This window comes from Calonectris borealis, chromosome 18 (genome assembly GCF_964195595.1).
Source record: "Calonectris borealis chromosome 18, bCalBor7.hap1.2, whole genome shotgun sequence".
Taxonomy (NCBI): domain Eukaryota; kingdom Metazoa; phylum Chordata; class Aves; order Procellariiformes; family Procellariidae; genus Calonectris; species Calonectris borealis.
In genome coordinates this window covers 7146561-7173086 of record NC_134329.1, presented here as the reverse complement: position 1 = coordinate 7173086, position 26526 = coordinate 7146561, and the positions used below count along the sequence as shown (strand labels likewise).

The 26526-nt window shown below is 49.0% G+C and overlaps 1 protein-coding gene across 1 annotated transcript; it reads right to left on the bottom strand.

Annotated features, from left to right (window-relative positions):
* Nucleotides 1-1818: 1818 nt before the first annotated feature.
* Nucleotides 1819-24730, bottom strand: SSH1 (slingshot protein phosphatase 1). The gene is made up of 14 exons (XM_075167564.1): nucleotides 24320-24730; nucleotides 21470-21573; nucleotides 19598-19662; nucleotides 18687-18808; nucleotides 16434-16502; nucleotides 15933-15998; nucleotides 14406-14600; nucleotides 14072-14165; nucleotides 12579-12707; nucleotides 11388-11434; nucleotides 9913-10059; nucleotides 9018-9218; nucleotides 7447-8077; nucleotides 1819-6994 (listed from the first exon to the last, which is right to left on the bottom strand). Exons 1-14 carry the CDS (start codon nucleotides 24403-24405, stop codon nucleotides 5720-5722), a joined length of 3231 nt encoding a protein of 1076 aa, XP_075023665.1. The 5' UTR covers nucleotides 24406-24730; the 3' UTR covers nucleotides 1819-5719.
* Between the last annotated feature and the right edge of the window lie 1796 nt (nucleotides 24731-26526).

Genomic DNA, 26526 nt, shown 5'->3' with positions numbered 1-26526 from the left:
ATCACCTAAGCATGTCTGGGCAACTCTCGGAAGGCCTTGACACGAAGCCAAGCGCTCCGTGCCGGGGCGACTCAGCCCGGGGTCTCTGTCCTTGATCAGGGCAGCGTCGGGTGCGGGTTCCAGCTCCTGATGCTGCAGCTCCCGCAGGGTGCCTGCCCACGCAGCGGCAGGCCAGCTCAGCACCCTGCTCCCGCATCGGGGGGAAGAGCCGCATTTCCACCCGAGGTGCTCTCAGGAGTCCGGAGAAGACCAAACCCCTCACAAACCCACCCCAGGGAGCCCAGGGCTCTGTCCTCCATCATTTGCAGATTATTCTCCCGGCTGGTGAGCTGCTGCCCACGCCCGAGTCCCTGCAAAGCCGCGAGCGCAGCCTAGAACCGTGCCGTGACGCGAGGCGGCACCAGCCGGCACGTGCCACATGCGGCTGCAGGGTGACAGGAGGGTGCTCCCAGCCCCCCGCTCTGGCACAGCTCTGCACCCTCACCACACCGGAATCAAACCCAGCCCCTGCTAAGGCTGCGGTAGGACTTCAGTCACTTCATTCACCCCGATGAGTTTGTGGCCTGAGCTCTGTGCGCGTGAGGAGCTGGCAAATTGGCACCATGAAGTCAGCGGGAGGTGCCGCCGGCTCCTGCCCAGGTCCGATGGCTGGGCCCGGGGGAGCGTCGCAGCCCCTCGGGCCGAGCGCCGGGGCAGGGAGGGCAGCACTAAATCACGCTTTGCTGCGCTCGACTGATGGGTGACAGAGAGCCGCCAACCCCAAGCCAAATCAATCCTCAAAAAACCCCTAAAAAGCAAACGTTTCTGGTGGGGGTTAACGACTCTTTGAGGCAATTAGCAAGCGTGCCAAAGCTGGAGAGCATCCCCAGCCTGCGCTTTGCTACCCTGCCAAGGTAAACACTGACATGTTCCTCCCCGAAGCAGCTTTGAGAGCGAGAACAATCCCAGGCGGTAACAAGATTCCTCGCAGGCACACGAGACAGATGCTCGCTGTTTGCCTTTAAAGGCAAAATTTGGTGAATGCCCGGGAAGGGCTGGTCCCACCTCGGCTGGATCGCGCGGCGCAGCAGGACCGGTCGGCTCGGGGCAGAAGAGCCGCATCCCGGGATTTAGCTCCCCAGCTTTCACACCGGGGATTTGCTCTTCGGAGGAGGCCGTAGCACCGGTCTGTGGGAATTAGAAAGCCCACGCTGCTGCGGCGGCACCAAGCCCCCCTCCAGACAAGCACTTCTCCGTGCGCCATGCGGGGCGGGCTCAGCGCGGCGCAGGCATCGCTGTCACAGGCACCACCGCTCCGCTGCCAACATCCGCTCGGTGCCGCGGAACGCGCGCCGAAACGTGAGCAGCTTCTCCTTAAACCCAGCCTGGGGTCTCTGGAAAGAAGCTAGGCCGAGAATTACAGATTTCCATCCTACTCCTGCCTCCAGGAATTAAGCATATTTCTATTTCGTTCCTTTTTCCCCTTAAAAAACCTGCAAGTGAGCCCGTCTGACGCCTCGGGTGCGTTTCTGCAGCGCTCGCTGTCCCGGCAGGGCACCTGAAACACGTCCAGCGCTGAAGGACACAGCCGAGAGGGACAAAGGCATCTCCCGATCTGGCCTTCAGGGGCGGCAGAAAACAGCCAGGACCCAAAAAAAGGGGAGCGCAGCCAGGACGGACGGGAAGAGATAACACGGGGCAGGGGACCGCGGGAGCCAGGCAGCGGCTGCTGCTCCGATGATACGCACCCGTCGCCGCCTTTTCTTTCCGCCCCCGCGGGGCCTGTTCCCCACGGCCGGGCCGATCCTTCCCCACCTCCAAAAATTGCTGCAAAGCTCATTTGTAAAAGGAAAACAAAAAAGTTTATTTTTCTCACAAGAAGCACATAAAATATACAGTACATTTTTACAAACAAAAGTAAAAAAAAAAGTGCATTATGCATCCCCTACCGCGAACGTACAGTACAAAAGATACTGCATATTTAAATATAAAACCAGAATTAAGAAATACCATGAAATAAAAGGAACATTGTTATCCTAGAGTACAGCAATGCACTGGAACAGCTACACGTTACTCACCCACCCCTCCTCTCCGGGGCTGCGGTCAGGGTCTAACCAGGACGGTCTCCACCGCCCCGGCAGAGAGCGGGCGATGCCTGCAGGGGGGGCGGCGGGACACGACCGAGCCAACCACCACCTTCGTGGAAAGGACAACCGGGAGCACGGCTATTGCTATCACACAGACCGACAAAGCCTGGACTGGAAATGAGGTGCTAGTTTTGTGCATTTCGGGTTTTCTGGCAGAACGGGACTGGGTTTGGATTCACACCCGGCAATCCGCTGAGCAAAGCGCGGCCGGCCGGCGACGGGACGCCTCCCCGGACACCCCCCCTCCGCGTTTCTGCAGCGATGCATAGATAAATGGGGGCACTGGGAGCTGCAGCCGGCACGGCGGCGTCTCGAGGCAGCCCTCTGGGTTCGCCACGGAGAGCAGAAGGGAAGCGGTTAGCAGCGCTCAGCTCGGCGGGGCCGGGAGGTCGATAGGCAGAAGCAGTAACGGTCTCACTGCCACCGGAAACACCAAAAGCACCAAAAAAAAAAAAAAAGAACAGCAAACAGCAGAGTTTAACAGCTCAGCATAAATACACAGTATTTGTAAACTATTATTAAGGCACTCAATTGTAAAAGAACAATTACAATACGTGGGAGAGGACAAACACATCTACCTTCTCATGCAACAAATCTAATGAAGTCTGCAAGCATCACAGGTTTGGCTACCAAAAACCTTCGAAATGGCACACTAGTGCTTCTAGCGCACGTCGGCTTCGAGACCGACTCCCACTAAACCGTGCCTCTATCCCGACAGCGTCGCGACGACGCAGCGACAGAGCCCCGAGCCCAACGAGCGAAGCGGCGGGGTTGGTCCAGCGAGAGCCGAGTCCAAGCGCCAGGCGGGGGGAAGGCGGTCGGCGCGGAGCCCCGGGAAAGCGGTGGGTTGTACGCAGCAGAGCTTGGCAGGCACTCAAGAAAACAGGAAGGAAATATGTATGTTCACGGAATTTTTCTGGATTTATTCAAATCTGACCCCCCCCCCCAATTCTTCCCTTGGCCGGGCAGCAATGGGAAGTGTCTGCAGCGCTGAAAGGTGCCGGTGTAACATATAGCAGAAAAAAATAAGCGTGCAAATGGCCCTTGCAAGCCGGGGCTGACGGTCAAACTGCGCTGGACCAAAGCCGAGCGCGGCGCTGCGAGGCGGAGGTTCGCCGGGCAGGAGGCTGCCCCGAGCCCTGCGGGCATCGAACAGCCCCGGGGCCTCCGCGTGCCCCCGCTGTCTGCCCCTGCCGTGATCAGAATCTGGGCGTACACACGGATAGCAAAGATGATACAAATATAGGAAATTCATTGCAGATCTGGACTTGCACACGCACCCCTGGTACGCCGACATCGGGTAGACGGTATTTCAGTCCTACTCTGGACACGACCCAGCGTTTTCTCAGCCCTGAAAAGCAAAAGCTTGTGCGCGTTTTCCAGGGTCCCCTCGCGCAGCAGCCTTTGCTTCACACCAGCTTTCACGGGTGAAACAGGAAGCGTGCCTTAAGCTAAAAACGTACATCAAATGTAGGAGTCTTTAAGGAGGGACGTTTGTTGACTGATTGCCAGTCCCTACAAGTCCTCACACTGTTAATATAAAAACGTGGGGTCTTATGCTTAAGGGAAAAAAGGTAAACTCTGGGCATTTAGGACAGTAAAACACGGGGCTCCCTTTCTCAAGACAGTGGATTTCTGATTAATACAGACTCTGAGAACGATTGCTTGCAGCCCTGCTCTCTCCCCCACCTCAAGGAGGGGATTTTTAAGAATGGCTTTCGATGGGGATCTTAAAATGTGGGAGAGCTCGCACTCACAGCCTGGTTGCTAAACGAGCAAATTCATCCGTTTGCCATCACCGAGGTCTGTTTTGACCCCCAAGCCTGCTTCGAAAGATCACCCCGAAGGCACAAGCAGCCAGCACGGTTTCAGACGGGACTCGGAGAGCACCAAGGTTTGGGGCACATCCCCTACACGCTTCTCAAGCTCTTCCCTCCTGACTTGGCCAGCGCATCTCGCACAGTGCAGTTCTTGACCTGGCTGGCTGCCCAACATATTCTAAGAAAATGTGCATTTCTTATAGCATCGGTGAACTGCTGCGTTTCAAGCATCTCCCACAGCAGGGCAGAAAGAGGAGCGCACGGTAACGCTGGTCTGAGACCGGTCCCCGAGAGCCAGCCTCTGGCGTGGGAAGGGACGCGCTTCCTCGGCCACGATCGCTGCAGCGCTCGCAGCTCCACGCGCGCCTCGCCGAGGCAGAGCGCGGGCAGCCCCCGGTTTCCTCCCTGCAGGTTCAGGCCAGCTTTCCTCCGAAAGGAGATCTCACGTCACCTTCAAAATCCCTCTCTCTTTGGAGTGAGCCCCTGCTTCTGTTTGACTGCTCGCCCCGAAGGACGCACCCCGCCGAGGGCAGGATTTACGCCTCTGTCACCCCTGGCAGGAGGCTGGTGCAGCCCTGCAAGAGCTGGGACACGCACACCCCGGCCCCCCGCGCTGGGGCCACCCAGCCTCCTGACACCCAGCATAAATATCCCCTCGGACTTCGTCAACAGCTTCCCAGGCTGCCGGCAAACGCAGGAACTGTTCTACCAAAGCCAACAGCAATAATCAGAAAAGACAGGCGTTCACCTATTGCCTACGGGATTTCGAGTCCGAGGAGAGCCGTCCCGCCTCGGCCACCCCGCCGGCACGGTGCCACCAGCAGCCCGATGAAGAAGGGTCCCCAACCCGGGACCTACGACACTGACACAGCATTACACAAAGCTTCACTAGGGTCCACGGTCACTTACTGGCCAGGCTCGTCATCAGCACTGGGACATTACAAACCACGACGACAGCAAAAACACCCAAAGAACAAGACGCCTCTCCACGGGAGCGTAAGCCTGCGACAGCGACACGGTCCGGGTGTCACTCCGGCACCAACACGAGACTATGACAATCCACCCGGTCACGCAGCGAAGACGGACTAACGCCAGCAGGTCACACAGCCAACACGAACACAGCTCGATACTCCTTCACGTCACAGCTAGGACACTCGGTGCGGTAAAGCCTCTGGCTCCACGCTCCTCCAGGCCCTTACAGTTAGCGTTAAGGGAATACCTTCCAACAACGGCAGGGACTGTGGGAAAAGCCTTTTTAAAAAACAAACAACAAACCGAGACTAAAAGTCAGCAAGAACAGAGGTAGTGTTCATGTCACCATTTTAAGGATTTTTCCACAAGTGCCCTAACGAGAGACTTGTGTTTGTTCTGTAAAAAAAAGTCATGACTAATTATTTTGTTGAGTCTTTGAAACAGAATTATTTCAGCATTTTATATATATAGATAGATAGATAAATAGATACAAATATCTATCTATATATACACACACACAAAACCACATTATTATACTTGGCAAACAGTACTAGAAATAGCATCCTGCAGGACAACAGGCAATTCACACACAAAGTCCTCTTCTAAGCCATGCAACACATTTTATTTTCCCTTGTGCCATTCGTTATGACCCATTATGGTTTTTTTTCTCCCCGCTTAGAGTACAAGGAGGGGAAGAAGAGGTGGCATCAGATGAACTACTGCAAGTCAGATGATAAAACTGCATCGGTGCAATGAATAAATGCCATAAAAACCCCCAAATCCACCCCCCCACTCAAGGCATCAACTTTTGCCCATCCAAAGCGTGTTCTTCAAGTTTCTGACCGCTGGCTTCGCTGCCAGTTTGGAGGGGACGTCTGTACTCCTCAGCGTGGATTGTGGCTCACAGAGCACGGAAGACTCGCTTGAAACGGCCTCTTTCGAGTCCGTTATGGTTGACACATCCATGTCACTTGATAAATCCTCAGAGGACAAGTTAAGACATCCTAGCTTGGCGAGAGAATTGGACCTTTTCAGAGGAGAAGACACAGTCAAGCCAGCCAGCCGCAGCCTGGTCTCAATTTCCTGAGTTCGCTGCTTCACCAGGCCGGGCTTGCCCCGCACGCTGTGGATGCTGTCGCTGCTGGAGCTCCGCGTCAGGTTGGAGCTCCGGGAGGAGGAGGGAGTGTAGCAGATGGTCTTCAGGAAGTCCTTGGTGAAACTGCTCGTGTGCTCCAACCGACACATGACGGGCGTGGAGGTTTTCTGAGAGACCCCCTCCAAGACGCGTTTCACCTCTAACTTCTCCACATCGTTTTCTGCATCTTCGGGTATCAACGGTGCTTGAAGAAGAGGTACGAGGCCGTGATGCGAAATTAAAACCTCGCTTTCCTCCGCAATGCCGGAGTCGACTCTGCTCAGGGGGCCCTCTCTGAGCAGCGATGAGGCGTCCGAGGGCAGGCTTTTCAACCGCTCCAGCTCTTTGGTGTGCTTCCTAACCAAGCCTGCTTTCTGCAGCTGAATGAGAGACTCCTGATGCTGCATCAAGTAACTGTTTGCACTTGGCTTTTCCAAGTCTTTGCTGAACAACAAGTACTTCAGATCCTTGGTGGGTTTGCTATCTTTTCTGGCTAGAGACTCTTCTTTTACCGCTTCTGCGTTAAGGAGGCTCTTGTCACAGTGCGAGTTTCTCCTGGGCAGCAGAGTTTTCACCGGGGTTTTTGGTGCATCTTTTCCTTTCTCCAAAACGCTGCAGTGTTGATCAAGTGATTTGCAAGCGCCAGCCTCCAAAGTGGCAGTTCCTGCCAACAGAGGAAGCGGAGCCTCATTATTTTTAGTTCTGATTGCTTCCTCCGAGTGCGCCTTGCTGGGCAGGGGGTCCGCCAAGCTGGAATTGATGTGGGAGAGGAGGGCTGGCTGCGTGCAGATGGTGGTGCTGCGACGCGCAGTGCCGGGGTTCAACTTTTCGCACTGCTCCCCAAAGGAGTCGGGAGACAAACTGGCCGAGGAATACATGCAGTCAGCGCAAGACTGATAGGAAGGCTTGACCTTACTGAGGATCCCGAACACGGCATCATGCTGCAAAAAAGAAAACAGGTACAGGTAAATGTGCACAGAACAAGACATCAGCAATAAGCAGAGCGAGAGGCACAGACCACGAGATATATTTACAGCCACGCAGAAGCCCATTTCCACTTCTCCTAAGGCCCTGCAGCAGGAACAAAAGGCACGTACTTTCTCAGCAGACAGTACCTTCAACGGAAGAATACCTACCGTGCGGTACCAAGCGACGGTCATGCAAGCAAGTCGCCCAAAGCAGTTTATAGGGCACTCACATGCGTGCGCTCTCCCTCTGGCATCTAAATCCATAGCTTGGGCAAGCAAAGCCATGTTCGAAAAGGAAGCAGCTCATCATGGAATGAAAGGCTTTATCCAAGTCAAATGAAACTGTGCTATGAAGATGAGAAGAGCAGTTTCACTTGCAGTAGAGTCAGCCATGCTAATCACCTACATTTCAACTCCATACGCACCTCAAAATCCTCTGGGCAACTCCTTTTGCTGTTGTTGTTATTCAAGTTCTCTCTATTAAGCCTGCTCTCCTCCTTGTGCATGGACAAACGCCGCTTCCACTTCTCCATCGGGTTTTCCTCCCTGACACCGTCCTCCCCTGGGTCCCCGGGGCCCAGCACTATCCTTCCCTTCCTGGGGCTGAAGTCCAGTTTCTTCTTCACCTCCTTCTCGCTGAAACTGCTCAGCTCTGCCAGCGGCTCCGCTGCCTCCAGGGCTTTGGCCGCCTCCAGCAGCCTCCCCTCTGAACGCGCCGACGGAGGCTGTCCCACCAGCGAGGCAGTGCGCTCCGCAAGCGCATCCCGCTCCAGCTCCTCCACGTGAAAAAAGCCCTCCCTGTCACCAGGAATCTTGTTCTCCAGCAGCGTGTCCGAGAGGCGACGGAAGCAGTAATTAAACCCCACAGACACTTCTGTGCCGGCGCGGTTGTCCAGGAACGCCGACTGCGAAGGCGTGTCCAGGTCAGCCAGGCGGTTTTCCAGGTCGATGTCTAAGCTCTCGAGTAAGAAGTCGCCCGACCCCGTGGTGCCGTCTGTGTTCTGGGGTAGGTTGCTCTCTGCCTGCTGCTTCCACAGCTTATTGTGGCGCTGCTTGCTGGGGGAAAGGACAAAGACACAAGTGACCACCGTTGACCTGTAGGATGCCCAGTTCCAGGAACATTTGTCCCTTTCCACAAACTGGACCTGACAGGCTGAACGGTGGGTCCAGCCTGGCAGTCCCACCTGGGCAAAACCATCTCTAGCATCAGGATTTTGTCCCTCCCGCCTGCCCGCTCCAGAGTCTCTTCGGCCCAGCAGACCCACAGCAGCGCCCTGCACCGCACCCATGATGGGAACAGCCCTTGGGAGGAGACCCTCAGGGCGGCGGGGCACAGAGCCCTTCGTCAGAGCAACACGCTGAACCAACATCTCTGCACGTCTCTTGGCACAGTTCCTGCTGAACCAGAGTGAAAAATTTTCCTCCTCTTCCCCCAGTAGAGCAGAGGCCAAGCAGTGCATGCAGAAACCCTTATTAGATACTACAGCGCTTGCAGTGACAAAGCCTTGTGATTGGCATGGTCACCCAGAACTGCAAATGATTTGCCTCCAACACTGCCCGAGCTCAGTTCTGCCTCATAAAACAAGAACAATGTTTTGCTGAACAGTACTGGCTGCTGAGAAATACGAACATGCTTCCCAAACGCAGAGAAACCCTCACTGAATTAAACCAGAGCAGATCTCCCTACAAGACAGCTAATTTCCATCCAGGGAGCCCTGGCATGGAAAAGGTTTAGAAAAACACAATTAGCCCAGGCTTCTGCGTCTGCCCTTCTAAAGAGGACCCTTCAGACCAGGGTCTTCAGCACCATGCACACTTTGCCAGCGTCTCTGAGCATGACACGCATGTGTGCAAGACATCGGCAGAAGAACCTATTGCCTGAACAGAACTTCATAGAGATCAATTACTATTTTGTCACACAAAAACACCAGAGGTTGCCTCACGTCAGCTCCTTTATTTCCCGCAAGTCACCTTTCTATTCATCCTGTCGCCTTACCTCGCATCTAAAATGCCTTCATATTCCAAAAGCTGTCTCATGAAGCCTGCATTTGGTCTTGCAATGCTGCGTTTTTGCTTCACATAATTATAGGCCTTTTCCAGCGACCAGCCAAATTCCTTCATTGCATAGGCTATAACAGTAGATGCTGACCGGCTCACACCCATTTTGCAGTGCACCAGGCACTTGGAGTGATTCTTCCTGCAGAAGGACAAACAGGAAAATACGTCTCATCTTTCTGGTTATGGTATCTGTTGTTACCATTTTACACGGCGGAGGGACTTTGTCCCCCTGACCACCCTAACACCACGGCTCAGTAGGTGACAAACATTTTGGACTAAGTGGGCCATGAAAAGAATCTCTCTCCAGAAAAGTCAGGAGTTAGAGAAGGGCAGCTTCAATCATGTTGCCGTTTCAGAGACCACCATGAAGCCTCCTGCCTGCCTGCCCGAGTCTTTGGATACAGGGATAAGCAGGAACAACCTGAGTGTAAAAGCCCAGCAGAGTTTGACGGGCTCCGTCACCATCTCTTGTTTGCAGAGACAGCTGGGACTAGTCCAACGTGGACACGTGTTGGAGTATTTCCAGAACTTCTTAAGAAGAGGAAATGTCCCCGTTTCCTTTTGGAAGCAAAACAAAATAATAATAATAATATGTATCATCGGCTAGGAACAGGTTAGTGCCAGTGCAGGAAGAGAGGAGGTATGGGGAAGTTCCAGGGACACAGAAAACTCCTGGCAAAAGCAGTAATGCAGAAGCCCTGCCGCCTCCTGCAGTGGTGGGGTGGCTTCAGGGAGGGTCCAGCTCCACGCTGGATGAAACCCGCAGGGCGCGGTGTCAGACCCCGTGGCTTGGATGTGCTCTCACACTAAGTCGCGTCACCCAGCCCACTTACTTGGCCTTATTTATGAAGTGGTACGCCTCATTCCAGTGAGCCAGGAGGTCTGTCGTCTCCTCGTCATATACTCGGATATTGTGATATGCGAACAAACCGGGGAAAAAATTATCAATTTCCCTGGTCACATTCAAGATGTAGTCAATGCTGTGGAGAACGAAAAGAAAAATGAAGCTGAACTGCCATGGTCACGAAAGGGAACTGACAACATTGTGAAGTCCAGGAAATCTGACACAAACTGTAAGGTTTTACCTACAGCCCTAATCCCGAACCCCTGGGAGACGCGGTGACGCAGGTCACGCACGTTCACCCATCTCTACCGCTGGCATATCCCATTCAAAGCGTCAGAAGACCTTGGGCACAGGAGGGAGTTGTTTATTTTATCCTGTCTGCCGAGGCTTTGTAACCTAATCAAACTCCTCGCTGTGTGCCACACACAGCTTCTGGGACGCTGGAAGGAGAAACGCGCGTCGGCTGCAAGTGATTCGTTTGGGCAAGAGCTGGGAACAGACCCCAGGAATCTCAATTTTCAACTGCAGGCTTTAGCTGCAAAACCGTCCCTTTCTCTTCTTTCTGACCAAAAATATGAAATGAGAGTCACATGGTATCTCTCGATTCCTGCCAAATATTACAGCAGGGACTACAATGTACCCGGGGAGAACGAATGCCCATATTGATTTATTACCTCCTATCATTCAGACAAATCAAGGACGCAGGGTATTTGTTTCAGAATTTGCCCAGCTTTGACTTTTAGACACTGCATGTCAAGATGCCTTCCCTGTAGATCAAAAGTATTAACACGCTGTTGATTTACTTGTTCAAAGATGTTCAGACATCTGTTCCCAAGGTCTCCAAATTAAACATTTTTAGTCATGCTGTTGAGCAATATTTTTCAGTTTCTCACATCAGGGTTGGTGTATGCCTTGGGCAAGCAGCAAATATTTATATGCAAAATTCTCACTCGTCCAAAAAGCGTGAAAGTAAATCAAGCCAAGAAGTGGTGCGGTGATGAGAGCGTGGTGAAAGACAGCCCTGCAGCTGCCTGTCTGGGCAGGTGAGATGGAGATTGCTCATCCACAGGAAGTTCTGCTCCATTTAGATAGAGTTTTTTCCTAAGCTTAGCACTGTAATATTTGCTCTTCTGCAGCCTGCAGGAATTCACACCTGACACAACAATATGTATGGCCATTTCACGCTCGGCTGCTACACATAGGGGGTTCGGAGATCATGATGTACTTCACAAACGAGAAGTTTTGTTATTTCCACTCTACGTGTGATCGATAGAAATGAGGTAGGAAAGATTTCTCGACCAAGGTCTTGATGGTAAGTTACCCACACCGCTGGGAATGGGCCCAAACCCATCCCTACAGTCTACAAACGTCGTATGTCATCTCAAGAGAGCTGAATGTAAGTTAAAGGCAAACGCCTGAAGGTTTCAGAGTCTAAGGCTGGTGCTTGAAAGGTGCAGTACTCACCCCGAGCCCTGCAGCTCCTCGAGGTTGGAGGCGTTCCACTCAGACCCCTGCAACAGCCACAAAACACATGTTTCAAAGGAGCCCGAGCCCCTCCCTCCTTCCTAAGGTTCTGCAATCCCCCAGCCTCACTGAAATACCGGTACAGCCTCTGAAACAGCAACAAGGCACCACTGCAGCCAGCGCTGCAGCTCAGCACAGAGATGTCCTGACCTGAACAGGCAGGGACCTCCTGAAGAAGGGGACAAGGGCATTATGTCCCCACCTAAGGAGCTAGTTCTAGGCCAGAAGCACATCCCAAATCACTGCCCCTGGCCACTCTGCATTTTTGACCACAGCTATAAATAATGCAGAGAAAGAAAATGATTATGTGTGGCATGACTGGGACCACAGGTATATGAGAAGTGAGGCAAATCCTGAAAGTTATGGGCGTGGTTACACCTTGAATCGCTCCCATACTTGCAAAATAGTAAGCTAAAAAGGGTTTAGAAAGAAGGTTTTGCCCTCAAACATGACCACTTCCTCTGACTCTCTCCAGAAGAAAAAAAAAAAAAAAGACCCAAGCATAACGGGCACAAATGTGTTCATCTCAAGCAAGTCTTTGTTCCAGATGGCAGTGCCTGGTTTTGCTTGGAGTACCATCTAGTGGCAAAAGATTAGAGGGAACAGGCACCGTTCTCTGCTTTTGCACAGCACATCACCTTCAGCCTTATTCTTTACATAGTTCCAGCCACGCGTACAGAACTTCATAGCTCAATCGAGAAAAACAACACAGTGACCCTAATCAGAGTCAAAGCGCGAACGCTGTCACACCGGGGCAGCACCCACAGCGAGACCCTTTCTTTGTCATAAAAGAAAATCTCCATTGCTAGAAACAGAAAATGAACATGCATAGAGAGAACTTGAGCTACGCTATGGTGTGTCCTGCAACAGGATCAACCTGCCAGGAAAGAACCATTATATCAAGTGCCAGAAACAAGAACGTAGCTTGAAAAAAGGGCTTCTCTACTGCAGGCTTTTACAAGCAGTATGGCTCCTGGAGTAAAGTCTGCACAAAGGGCAGGACGGCGGGCTGTACTTCTTGCTCATGCTGCACAAGTCAGCCTTAACACCAAATCCCCTGAGCCCAGTGACTTGTCAGATCACTCCCACTGAACCTCCTGCTATTCTGGAACTCCTAACATTGCAGCTTACCAGATATAAATGATCAAAAATCAGAGATGGTTTGTCCATCTGACCCAGGATAAGCAGCATTTCATTGTCTATAAATTCCTTGAATTCCTTCAAGTTGCAATTCATGTGTTTCTCCAGCTCATTTCGTATCTGCAGAGAAGAAAACAAAGGATGCCACCTAGAATCACGTTTGTTCAACAGAAACATTTGTTGCCACTCCTCTGCAAAACACTTTTTCTGTACTTCATTAAAAACAGCAAGAGGGATTCGACCTTTTGGAGACAAGAAATCTCACTATGTGGCATCTCTCCAAGTATGCTAAGCCCCCAGATTTAAGATCTGTAATTAAAGCTTCAGATAACATCCGTATTTTGGGGTACCTGCTTCTTAAAAATAATTCGAGAGAGAAAAAGCAAGACCTTGGAGAGCAGCTAACAAACATGAAACCCATCAGAAGCAAGGAGCGAATAATGGCAGCAGCGTTGGTGAAGCGAGATATTTCTAGTACTCTCCCTTTTTAAAACGCCAGGGCACCGCCATACAGTCCTCTCGCTGCACCGCAGCTTCAGGAAGGTGCAATGCAAAGCAGCACAACTTTGTTTAACCCACATGGAAAACGGTTGCAGCAAAATCAAAGCATCTTGACTGCAGCAAGAGTTAAGAACACAGACAGACGAGTTCTCAGCTTACGCCTACAACTTGTAACACGGCTGTTATACAAGAGTGTATCCGAAGCCTTCGCTGCTAAGCTTTAGGAAGGAAAGCCCTGCATGTTAATAGCCTCCCTTGAAAAACAAACAAAACCCCAACCCAGAGAGAACTATTACCATTTGCTCTGAATATGTCTGCACTGCGGCTGGACGTATTTACACCAGCCCGTGGGATGGATCCAAACCAGCTTTGACTTGTGATTTTTCCATCCATAAACTGACTAGCAAAATGTTGTCTGCAAGCCCCTCTGACATTTGTTCAGGAACAAAGAAAATAAAACCTTAAAATGAAGGCAACAAGGAGAAAGGAAGGCATATACTTTGCTCTACACTGCCCATAAGCAAGTGAAGATCAGGACACTCCTCTAACACAGCTGTGAGGCTTCAAGCCACCAACGGCATCTTTTGAATGCTGCCTTTGCTTGCGTAACTCACGGGGATACACTGAGGAATAAGCGGCTGCAAATTCATTGCTTGGACATGCCTACATGTGCTACAACCAACTGTAATGCAGGTATCACCTCTGATGCCACTCTGTCGGCAAAGAACCAGGCGCTATGCACATGGAAGTCACATACTCGTTATTAAGGTCTTGAAAAATGCATTCTGATGTTGGTATTACCCCGATTTCCCTGCTGGAGAAACAGGTATAGCGAAGCCAAAGAGCAGAACCCTTACGGAACAGTTGGAAATACACACTCAAAGCCAGTGACACCTAGTCAGATGGTGTCTCTTCATCGTGCAGCACTCTCTGGAAAAGGAGTCTAGCAGGAAGAATGAAATAGCGCAAATTTTTATATTTACCTCCTTAGAAGTCACATTTTCCAGGTCTTTGCTCATCATGATGCTCCGGAGTTTGGCTTTAATGAGCCGTTCTGTTCGTTCCCTTTCAGTTGGCCTGAAAAGGCAAAGGAGAGGGTGTCTCCAAGCTGGCAGTAAACATACGGTGCAACTTGTACAGTACAGAGGAGTGTGGTGAAGACTTGTATTAAAAGCAATTTTTATGAGAATAATGGAATAAAAACAGTTGAAGACATTCACAAAAGGAAAGGAAATGAACCACTGGAGAAGAAAAGGGAGAAGGGGACATTTCTCCCGTGAGCCAAGCCAACTTTTTCGAATAAAATTCAGAACTGACTTGTCAACAAACAGGGCTGGAGAGTCGGGGCGGGTGGACTCCAGGTCCTGCATTGCATTCCACTCATTGATGCAGCTCTGGTCGGAGCTGATGCAGCTTTCGTAGTATGTGGCCCAGACCAAGGCCATCCCACCTGGGAAATAGTTGTACCTTCTTGCAACTTCACAGGCTTTATGGAGGATCTGTAAAGCAGACCTGCAAGTTTGGAGAACAAATTTGTGCAGATGTGAGCAGCTGGGACAGACAGAGAAGGATCTGAGAAATTTTCACAGAGAAAAAAGATTTTCAGCATTGTTTGTTGCAGTTTGCTTTTTGAGAGCAGCAGATTTATTGTATCAGAGTTCAGAGAGGGCACAAACTGCACCTTAGAGGTCTTCTCAAGAGCCGGTCCAAGGCAGAGGCTGAAATCTTCTCCTGATTAACAGGCAAGCACAAAGCACAAGTCGCTCTGGGATCTAATCATTAGCTAACTTGTAAAGCCAGACCAAAGGAAAATAAAGAACATGGACAATTTTCAAACCACCTTCAGCGAGGAGTCAAATGCATATTTACCAGCATTCTTGGCCCCTGACATGCTCCAGGGACAAGGCCCAGATTGGGTCATTTGTTTTTGCAAATTCTAGCATTACTTTTTCCTTCCTTCCCTCCTCATTTTTTTCCCTTTTTTTTTTTTTTCTTTTTTTAAGGCTCTGCTCCGAAGATGTCATTGTACTGAATACATTAACCACATCTAAGGTTGCCAACAGGAGGGGCCGAGTTAAAAAAATGACAGGAACAAGAGTTTCCTTTGTTTCTGTACCAAATCATCCCTAGCACGACATCCTTCTCTACATCTGTACCTTTTCCCTATCAGATGCCACGAGGACAGGATCTCTCGAGGCTCCAAGAGGAGCCAGCAAACTGCCAGGCCAAAAGAGATGCATTTGTTCTGTGCGGGACCAAAAGAGATGCATTTTTTCTCCTCTTCAAGGAGGAATTTGCTGGCACAGCTGCTGCTGATTCAGCCACCTCTGCTTCAGTGTTTTGGAATCCCTGCACATGGGAGGGGTGACAGGAGCTGAAAGGTGAACAGGCACCCGGGGCGGCACGGAAAGTTTCCGCGCGGCAGGAACCCCAGCCTGGCCCCAGTAACGAGGCAGAACGCCGGGAATGCCATCAGATTGGCAACGGGTCCCGAGACTCCTCCTTCAGCCAGTTAGAAAAATATGCAGAGAGAAGAAAGACTGGGTTTGCAGCCTGATGAATTCAAGTTGGTCTTTCATGTTTATTCGTCTCGCTACTGCCATTTCCCTTACATTGAAGAGCACATAGCTGCTCTGAACAGAAGCAGAAGATCCTGGGTTTGGATCAGTATTCTCATCGTTCCTTTATAGTACTGCTACCTGCTGACACAGGGAAGCAGCATCTCTGCTGCAGCTCGCTAAATACCAATTATGGAGAATGCTAAAATGCAGTTTGTTTATTTGTTTTTAATTTATTCGCAGAAATGACAGTCTCTTTCTCAATAAAGCTAATTAACACACATACCACATGGCTTGCACCGACACTGGCTTGAAGATGTGCATTCTCCCTGCAGTGCTCACGCTGAAGCCACTAACAGACAGAAGGGAAAAAAAACCAGTCAGAAACTGCTCTTCTCTGCATCACAAGCTGCACTCTACAAACGGCTACTGCAAGGCAGCTATAGGGGCACTCACAGTCAAAAGGAATCAGGGATGAGAATCTGCATCACCGATTTTCCAACATCCTCCCAAATAAGAATGACAAGCGGATGCCCTTCCCGGCGCAGGCTGCCAGGAATGGGAGCTCCACCCCTCGAGGGGGATTTCAGAGAACATTCACTGGGTATCACAGGTTCCACCGAGCAGTTTGAGGGCAGCAAGACAAAAACGCACTGCCTGAACAAGAGGACTGCAGCCATGAATCCAAAATTGGAACTTCATTTGCAAGGTGATGGAGAACCTCTCCTACAGCAGCCCCCAAGTAGGGAAGGACATTCACATTTATCCTTTTAATGTGGTTTCTTACCCATCACCATCAAGATGGATTTTAGTATCACTCCACAGACGAAGAACCATTCCTATGGTGCAGCTTTTACTGGAAGAGAGATTGTTATACAGGATGTTAAATATAGGCCACAATGCGGTCATGCCAATATCCTGAATTATTAATACTCTTTAATTTTTAAAATCCTCAAGCCTTTCTCTAGTAATTCCTAGTAATATCTCAGGACATCAAATGCATAACACACAAGGAGACCGGCAGCTGAAGTCTAAAGGTCTACTCTGGTGTTAGCGTTAGTTTCTCCGCAGGGCTGGAGAAACATCACAGAGGCAAGAATCAAAACCACCAGCTCTTCTCTCCCCCTCCAGAGCCTGCCAGAAAGCACTGCAGCATCTGCCCCAACGTCTTTCCTGCTCTCTCAGCCTCCAAGCTCAGTGCAAGGCAGCTCCCCAGCAGGACATAAAAGCAGATCACAGCGATCTGGCTGCAGAGATCCAGCTCACTAAGGCGAGGCAGAAAGCAAGCCGGGGTAGGTGGCAGAGCAGCCGCCCGCCCTTTCCAAAGGGGACCCAAGGGGCCTTTCAAAGGACTGCGTGTTCGATTTTCACTTCATCACTGGCTGGTAGAAAAGACAAAAATGGATTTTATGAGTTTACCTAACCCAAAAGAACACTTCCATTTCAGAGATGCAATCTGGCAAGAAAACCGTTCTATAATGGGGGCCAGTAACCTTCAACTAGTAAATAATTAAGCTACTGAGATATTAAAGTTTTAAAGGAAATTGGGATGCATACAGCAACAGCCAGTTAGCAAAGAATTCAGTTTTGTTTTGTTCTTTTCCTTTCTTTTTTAAGCTGCTTTCTACAGCAGATCAAAGGCTTTGACAGGCCAGTTTGAACACACATGTGGATAATGTGCACTTTAGAGCTTTGCATGAAAAAATGTTTTTTATTAAACACATGTAAAAGGAATAAAACCCACAAAAGCGCCCGACTAGTCAAACTGTCAGCAGTCAGAACACTTACAGCTCAGCAGTGACATTTCAGCCCCAACACAGAGCCATGGAGTCACTCAGTGAGGTCGCTAATGCCAACTGACTTCTTTATGCATGAGACTTACCCTTAATTAACAAAACCTTTGGCTTTCAGGAGAGACAGTAACTGAAATGGCAGCTAACCTTACAGCTAGGATGGATTTGTCATAACTTTTCCATCTTTCCTCTTGTCTCACATCAATAATCACCAGAGGCAAATTACGCAAGGTTGTTTCAGATCGGAAGATGACATCGCAAACATTCACTGCCGGTGCACACTGCGTGTGCTGTAAGGAAAGGCTACACTAGAATTTCCTCTGCAACGCTAACAGCAGTAATTTAACAGCAGATACAAGAGGCACCATCAAAGCCAATGACAATAATCTCATTAGAAAGGGACAGCTAGGAGTTTCCCTACAGATCTCACTGCAGTGCAAAAGCTCCCTCCTTCCCACTTACAGCAATGGAAACAACCACTGAGGTTTTCCGAAAAGAAAACAGAAGTCACAGTGGCCGCACCAGCACAACATGGCAGCCTGCTAAATCTCTGGAGAGCAGAAACAACAGTCTGGAAGCTCTGACTTAACTCCAGCTCTGCCAAACCAGCCCTATCTCTCCAAGCCAAGAGCTTTTCTGCCTTGGTTTACTCACCTAGAACTGTAATAAATGTGAGAGGGTCTGCGATAACAAAATATTTTATTTGCTTTTCAAAATATTATGTGCTTTTATCAGTTAGACAAAAGAAAGAGCTCATTACCGACACATGTGTTTGTTGGTTTTGGAGGTACTTTTGCAGTATTATTTTTGACGTTATTTGGCAACTAAGCTACGCCCCCAAAAAACAGCTCCATTGCATCATACCATCAACAGGCTTGAAGTCTGGGGGACAGAATAAGTTCCAGTTTTGCCAATGTGCCTGCAAGAGCATTTTGCAGCGCGCAGACAGCAAACTACCACAGACGAGGTAGGTGCCACAGCCCTGCAGATGGATTACACATGAATGCTTTGCCCACAACTGCCCAGAGAGCCCAGAGATTCCAAGGAGACTGAAAGCTTTCTGGAACAAAAAAAGAAAATCACCCTCTCGCCCTCATGACTGGTCAGAAAACTTAACACATGCCCTTTCTCTTGACAGAATTTGCAGATACATGTAAAGCAACTGCTTGGGGACAGCTTGGTGTTGACAGGCTTTCCAGAGAACCCAGCCTGCCTGATTTCCAAGCCCAGCCTCGCCTTAGACGTACCTCTCCTTGCTGGAGAAATCCACACCCAGCAGAATATTCTCTTCTGTGTCCTGTCGTCCGCTGCTGTATACGACCACCATGTACCGGACTCGGTCTGTCCACACACTTTCCAAACGGACAGCCTAGAAAAAGGTCATCAAGCTCTGCAAACTAGTTTTTGGATAATTATTACTTCCATTGCTGCCCAATATTTTTTTTAAGGTGTGATTGTGCCCAACAGCTTTATTTAGCTGCAGTACGAAAGACACGGGGGGAGCTGGTCCATCTTCCAGCAAGGCTAGTTGCCAGTTTGACTTGGCATGGGGTGGGGAGAAGATTAGCCTAGATTACCTGCCCCAGTTCAGAGAAATACTACAAAAATGTAACCTGAAGATTTGCTCTAAAGAGGCTCAACTAGAAAGTTGGTAAAACCATTGGTCACGCACTGAACTGAAAACAGAGGTGGGCTCAGAGGATTCTTCCACTCACAAGCCTTCACTGAAGTACGTTAGTCATGCTGGAGGGGATAATTGACACAGACGTTTCTGCAGTGACTTTTACAGCCCCTGCAGATTTCTTTTAAAGAAAGCGCAGCCCCATTTGGATGCAATTTCAAGACTGACTTAAGAGTGTCCACTAGCACCAGCAAGCTCCGGTCTCCTCTCCTGTATTAGTGTTTGTCAGCTGACTGGAAAATTAAATCTAACCAAACAAACACACTTCAGAGGGATCAGTTTCCTGACCCAACTCATTTCCTGGATGTAAGGACCAGGGCAAAAGGAATGGACAGAAAATGCGGTAGGGCTGGCAACCAGCACAGAGTTAAGCTGACTCTGAAACCTAGGATTTGCCAGTGCTTTTCATGAACCTCTACAGGTCTGTTTCAAATGCCTCCAACAGAAAGGAGAGGAGGAAAATGCATCTTTTCTTACCAGTTTGATTCTATCCTCACAGCGAAGGAGGTTGATCATCACCTGGAGGTGCTGGGGCAAATCACCTGCAGAGAAAGCAGAGAAATAATCAGAAAGGGTCTCTCACTTGCTGCACTCAGAATCAGCAGAGTCTTGACCTTTAATGAAATTGGATGTTTCTATGTCAAAAAATACCATTTAAGGGAGGCCAATTAACTTTGCTGTCCCAAAGAACACCAACAGAAGTGAGCTTCTTGGGTGGGCATTATCTGGCTGTGTGAGAACTCGACCTTACAGTATTTGGAAGCCACCAAATATATTGAGACCACCTGTGACTGGCACAATTGATGATACTCTTCCTGTTAGAGCATCTTAGAGAAGACAGAAAGATACGGGCGTGGAGGACAGGCAGGAGGAACAACTCTGATTGAAAAAACAAAAAAGGAACAAAGGAGAAAAGAAAAACTTTGACTTGTGAAACACACGTAGCATCGTGGGATCAGCCCCACTGGCCTTGTGGAGGGTATATCTGAACACAAGAAACCTCTGAGGAGGAAGGGCTGCAGGAGTGGCCCGGTTTGGGTGATGGATCCCTTCTATCTCACAGTGCTGCTCATGCAACAAGTCCCTTAGGCTCTAGAGCGGAGGGTACATTTCTGTTTGGTGAAAGCAAGCGAAAGGAACAAGGAATCTACAAGAAAACAAAACAAGTTCACATCTAATAACTCGGTAATGCACTCATAACTTTCCATACAAGATAAAATTCCTTCCGTAGGATGTTTGCTGGGTATATGAAATTGCTGACAATTAAAGAAACCCAAAGCCAAGCTTGGCATTCAAACACCCTCTTTGTGCTTGGAGTGTTTACTAAGCAGCAGACGCACAGTACCACACTGTGCCTTTCCCACATGCTCCTGCTCTCAAAACGCCCTGATGATCTTCTTTCTTCTTTCCCAGTAATCACTTATTCCAAAACTGTCAAAGACAGAAGGCATAAAACCACCGGGTAAGTAGAATCCGCTTTCCTGAACCCCCTATCTGCTTATTGATCCCTATGTACGTTCACCGTACAACTCCCTACCATTTCTTCCCACCAGTCTGGCACACTGGAGAGGACTGGGGCAAGAAGGAGGGTCTGTTCTTAAACCATGATAAACTCTTACAGGCCAGACTGTGATGAGTTAACGGAAAAGGGGATTTTCCTGAAACCAGGAAAGGGGATATAAGGAGCTAAGAAACATATGTCTACCCAGAGACCCAAATCCTGTAAAATGTTCCTCACTCTTACTGGCAACAGCAAACAAAACCAGCAACAGGTAGTTTCAAAAGACCAAATGCTGTCAGCTGGCACCGAAAGTCCCGAAAGCTTCAGATTATTGGAGGCTGGGAGAGCACTCGGAGAAATGTGCTGAATCAGGACCTCGGTAACTACAGAAGAGGTGCGAGAGCCCTGTGACTCAGCCCATCCATTCTCCTCCCCACAGGCCAAAGGGGAAGGCAAAGATCAAATCACTGAAGCACGAGTGACGTTTCTTCACCTGCGGCTGCGGAAAGCAGGGACTCATATCCAGCGCAGACCTCCTGGCTCAGCAGGCATCCCTGCCTAAAGAATGCCATGCTGAATGCCATAATGTCTGCAGAGAATAAATTTCTATTCCAGTTACAGTGCCGAGATAATGACGGAAGTTTAAACGAAGACTCAATAATCATACGTTCCCATTCAAATCAAGTGGGCTGAAAACCTGGTTTTACTCGGCAGGTCGTACAAGGCCCACTACGACAATTCGAGGAGTCATCCACCCACCCACGCGTGCTATTAGCCCGACCGCGTGGACGGGATGAGCAGCAAGGCAAGAGGGAAAAAGAATTTGAGTAGGTGATTTAATCCACTACCTGCATGTTTGTGAGGATGCTGGAGACTTCGCTGGCCCTGGGAGCTGTTTCCTTGTTGTAAGAAAAGGGCTGCGCCTTTCACCATGAAAAAGCTCTCGCTTAGGCTGGAAAACAAATGACAGAGGAAGTCAACTGAAAGGAAATATCAGCAAAATGCGTGCTCAGGTCTGCACGCCGAGGGAAGGAAGGGCTTCCCCTCACTAAAACGTAGTAGGATTTTGCCATGAGAAGCTGTTCCCAAAGGCTGATCCTGCCACTTGCATGGCATGGCTCCAGCATTATTCATGGATTATTCATGTGTCATTTTCCACCAACATTTTATTACTTGGCCATCGCAGGAGATACTTGCCTGAGCTGTCATGGGCTGGAAATGACTTTATCATTTGTTTATCAACTTCTGCAACTTAAAAACAGTAGAGGGTAAGACTTTTTACAGGCTTAGACCTGTAAAATGACTAAAGATCAGGTTCCGAGTCAATCAGTTCCTACTAATTTCACTTCTTGAGATGTCTTTGGAATGCAAAAACAAGAACATGTAACCATAAACTGTAGTTTGAAAGAGGAAGGGAGGGCAGATGAAACCTGCATATCACAAGAGAAAGGAAACTGCACTGAAACCTCAGGGGAAAAAACAACCGACAGAATAGCAAAGATTTTCCTTTGCTCTGGCTAGATACTGGAAAATACTGCTGATAAGAAGGCAGGTCGCAGAACATGCAAATACATAACGATATTTCCACAGAGTCAAATGACACACAGGCCCCAGAGCATAACTAAAGAGAAGGCTGAACAAAACCAGTAGTTACACTAAGCACCAGCACAAGCCTAATTACATAGTACCACAATGCCCTCGCGAGCGTTTTAGAAATAGACTTGGACGTAAGCGGTAAAGTTAGCATTTCCCACAAGGCTGAAAATCAACATCTACGAAGCTACCTTTTAGTTGCCACAGTAACTGCTTACACTGCGTTTCCTACACCGCTCAAAACATCACAAGAGACATTCCTTGTTACAAAGCCCAATTTTCTGCCGCCCTACACTTCCAAACATAGATCATCATTAATTACTGTCTGCTATCTACTAAATATAAGTGCTCCATTATGAGACTCTGCTACACGGGAGTTACTTATGCTACAGAAAATGATCCCACAGGAGCTACTACTCCCAGCACTCGTCTCTTCTGTACTTCATCTGGGGTCCTTGCCTTTGGGCAGAAGTGAGCACTAATGCTCCATTCTACCTTAGTCTTTTTGTGAAGACAGACATGAATTTCATGTCTTTTCAGCTTTTGCTGCAAGTTTAGCATTTCCCTTCTTTGAGAACGCAGCCAGGGTTCCCAGGCAAAGCTTCCTCATTTTTCAGCTGAATCTTCAGGGTGCAAAATTCCCCGAAAAATCTGGATCAAGTTTAAATTTGAGATTTCAGCTGCTTTTAAAAAGTGAACTAAAATTTTCGCCTAAGTTCCAGGCTCCACAAGTCATATATCAGATCAATAAAATGCCAGCAGGACTACTGCACGCTAATTAAAACAAGCTTTTCTCCATTTACACTCCCACAGTATTCTAGCACTCACCACTCACTTCGCTAGCCAGTTGCGTCTGAACAGGAGCCGCGCAGAGTTTGCTTGTGATCCGAAACACCGGCTCTGCTCTGCCTGGCACACAAGCTAACGGCAAGAATTTCTGCAATCGGGAATTTGGTTCATTCCATAAGTGAGCCAGGAAGAGTCTCGTTTCCTTCGCACACCAGATCTCACAATAAAGCATTAAAAAAGGCCAGAAGCTACACAAAAGCAGCGACACCAACACAATGTATAGGATATTCAGCTAGATCCCAGCTTCACGCGCACTCATCTGTTTTTGCAAGCAAGAGGAAGGGAATGGTTAGATAATGCACGAGGAGATAAATCACAGTATTCCTGCCCCAAGAATTTTGGGAAATATTTCTTTGGGCAAGTGAAAAAATATCCCAAAGGATATTCTTTTATCCCTAATAAAGTACTGACTGGGATTTCTACAGCAGGAAAAACCTTGGAAGAGACAGAGCTCCTTCCCAAAGGGATCGGTAACTCCTGCTCTGACAGTTCATCTCGCTTGATGTTCTCCTCCCTTGCAGTCAGGAAATCTTTTACAATAAAGCAGAATATTCCCAGTTGCAGGCAAATGAGAAAGCTGCGCTGCAAGAGCAGAAAGCGACTGCAGGAAAAGGACAACCCACAAAGCAAAATTTTTGTCACCGTGTATTCATCTGCATGGAAATGAACCGGAAAGCAAAGCCAAAGAACCTGTTGAGAGCAAGATTTCTTTTTTAATTTAAATGTTTGTTTCCTAAACTGCGCACTAACCTTGCAAAGCGCAGCTCGCCGTGACTCGGACTGCCGCCCCTCCCCAGCACTACCCGCGCTCCCCGATTTCCACATTTCCCCGATTTCCCATTTCCATACGACCAGCGCGGTGCCGTACAGAGGTAACGCATCCAAGCCCCTCTTTGCAAAAGCTCGTATTTTACACCATACTGAAACAGCCACATTACCCAACACCGTCCCTTATCTCCGCTCTAGGAACACCCTTTGCTCTCAGTCACTTCATACGACTGCTCTAAAAGACAGCTGACAAAATAAAAGTGAGAAAAAGGCAAGGCACGATATTCCAACCCAGTTTTAAAAAACCCTTTTAAATCCTGCAGTTCCAATAAACAACTAAAAACCCAGCCTTTTTAAAAAGATCTCCTAAAGAACAGAAAAAGCCTATCATTACAGAACATCCCCAACTTTTGACCCTCGGCAGCAGTGATAAATGCCCTAGTAAGCAGCGTTTGTTAGCAGCATAAAAACGAGTGGCGTATACATACTAATTTGGACTGGTTTTCTTTGAACAGCAGAAGCATTGTGCTGGCCCAAGAGTCAGACAGAAGTCAGTAAATTCGAAAAGATTCATAACTAGCTGTAAAACTCACATCCTTTTGCTTCTAAACCCATAAAATAAAAAGAAAAGAAGGAAAAGAAAAGGTTGACCGTATATTCTGTGCGGAGCAGAGAAATCGCGTCTGTTGATGCTACCCAGGAACTGGATGACTTTTACAGAACACTGTGTCTTCCACTGATATCCTGGCTTGAAAAAGCACTTGTCCTAACATATCCTGATGAAAGAGGGCCATTCAAGAGGGGAGAAAACCAGCTGAGGCTCGTCTAATCATTTCCCTCCTCCAGACTTGTTTGTTTGTTTGCTTCCTCCTGCATGCTCCGAAGGCAACGACCATCAGCAACCGCAAAGCAGAGCAGCCCGTCGCTGTAGAAAGTCCGTATTCCCTGGGACAGGACTCGATGAAAAGCATCGTATCGACTAATGCCTGTTTGTTTCTTTACCATTAAAACACTGCATGCCACCACTGTAATATACATATGACAAAGGCATTAGCTGTCACATTAAAATGCTTCTTCACTTACTGTACAGCTACCGCAGTTTGATTGTCGGGGTGAGTCGCGAGTTACTGAGCTACGACTGAACAAGAAAGTCTTTCAGGTGGCTTGGTATTTATTTGTTAGTGGCTGGCTATAATAAAATTCACTGAAGACTTGTTTCTTACAGACCCCTGACTAATTCCTTCTCTAGGCACAAACCATAACCACACGCTCGCGCCTCACCAGTCCCACTAGCCCAACCAGGGGGAGAAGCAGCCTTCTGTCCAATTTTTACCCAGCCCGACTGGCATGCACAACAGAAACCACCCATTCCCTGGGTGCCCTTCCAGGAATCCTGACCAGCACAGCTACTTTACAGGAGTCACTTCAGGCTCTCAAATAAATGCAGAGCCCACGAATTTTGTCACAGCCCTGGGACCCTGGTGCTCCCTAGTTCTCCAGTACAGCTGCAGACCAGTCCCCTTTCCACTCCATAACCTCAGCTTACCAAACGAATGGCATTTACCCCCTAAGGGGGGTAAAAACCTATGCTTACAAGCATCTGGGACATGCTGAGGGTGTCAACGGGAGGGTACAGACAGCTACGGTGCTTTGCTGTCCGTAACGCAGGCACCCTTCTGCACCCAGAGGCTGGCAAGGAGAGGGTGCTTAACGGCCACCGCACCGCTGAGAGCAGGCTCCGGCGTCTCCTGCTTCACTGTCCCTTGCTCCATCCGTTGGCCCCGTGCTGCTCAACTTGAAAAGGAAATATTTCTTCCCCTTTGGGAAAGCTCCAGAAGAGCGTGACTGCAACACACATCAATTACATTTCAAGTTGCTTAAGAACACAATAGGCAGTGCCTTTTAATCGTTACAAAATGCCGCCCCCCGGGTCCACAAATGCCAATAAGCAATCTGTTAAAAATACTGGGTTTCGTAACAAGAGACAGAGCTGCTCGTGTTACTGGACAGACAGAGCGAGCTGGAAGCCAGCTGCCAGTCGCAGGACAATTTTCCCTAAGCAGCTTGCTTTGCCATTGTGGCTCAGGCTGTGGTGTGTCCCAGGAAGAAACCTTGCATGCCTCGGGTATTCGAGTTCCCTGCTTTAATGGGAAATCCCACATAAGACGTAATCATCTTGCAGGATACAAGAAAACACTCTGTTCATATATCTTATAGCTACATAACTCATCTCAAAATAAATATCCACACACAGAAGTCAGTAGAGAGAAAACCACTTTCCCTGGGAAGACACAGCCAAGCCTGAGGTTGATTCAGCAGCCTCTTCTAGTCTAAGAATTAAAAAATAGTATCCAGCTAAAAGAGGCAGAACACAGAAACAACAGAGTTTGCGTCTGGCCGGGTATCCCTGCTGCTCCCAAACTGCCACAGGATTGCTCAGTGCATGGGATGCCCAAGGAGCCTGGCTTACCACCAGACCTGCAACGACCCTCGGTATTTCTGGAGCCGTAACGAACTCGTTATCTTTGTGTTTGCCGCTGATCACAACCGAGAAGCTCATTTAGCCCAAGTGCTGTTCAGATCCGCTTGCTTACAGCTCTACTCTTAGAGCACGTTTTGGTGCTGAGTTCACGCAGTGAACAAGAGCAGACTTCACTCTGCCTGGCTTTGCCTTGCTTCTCCCTCGGGGATTCGG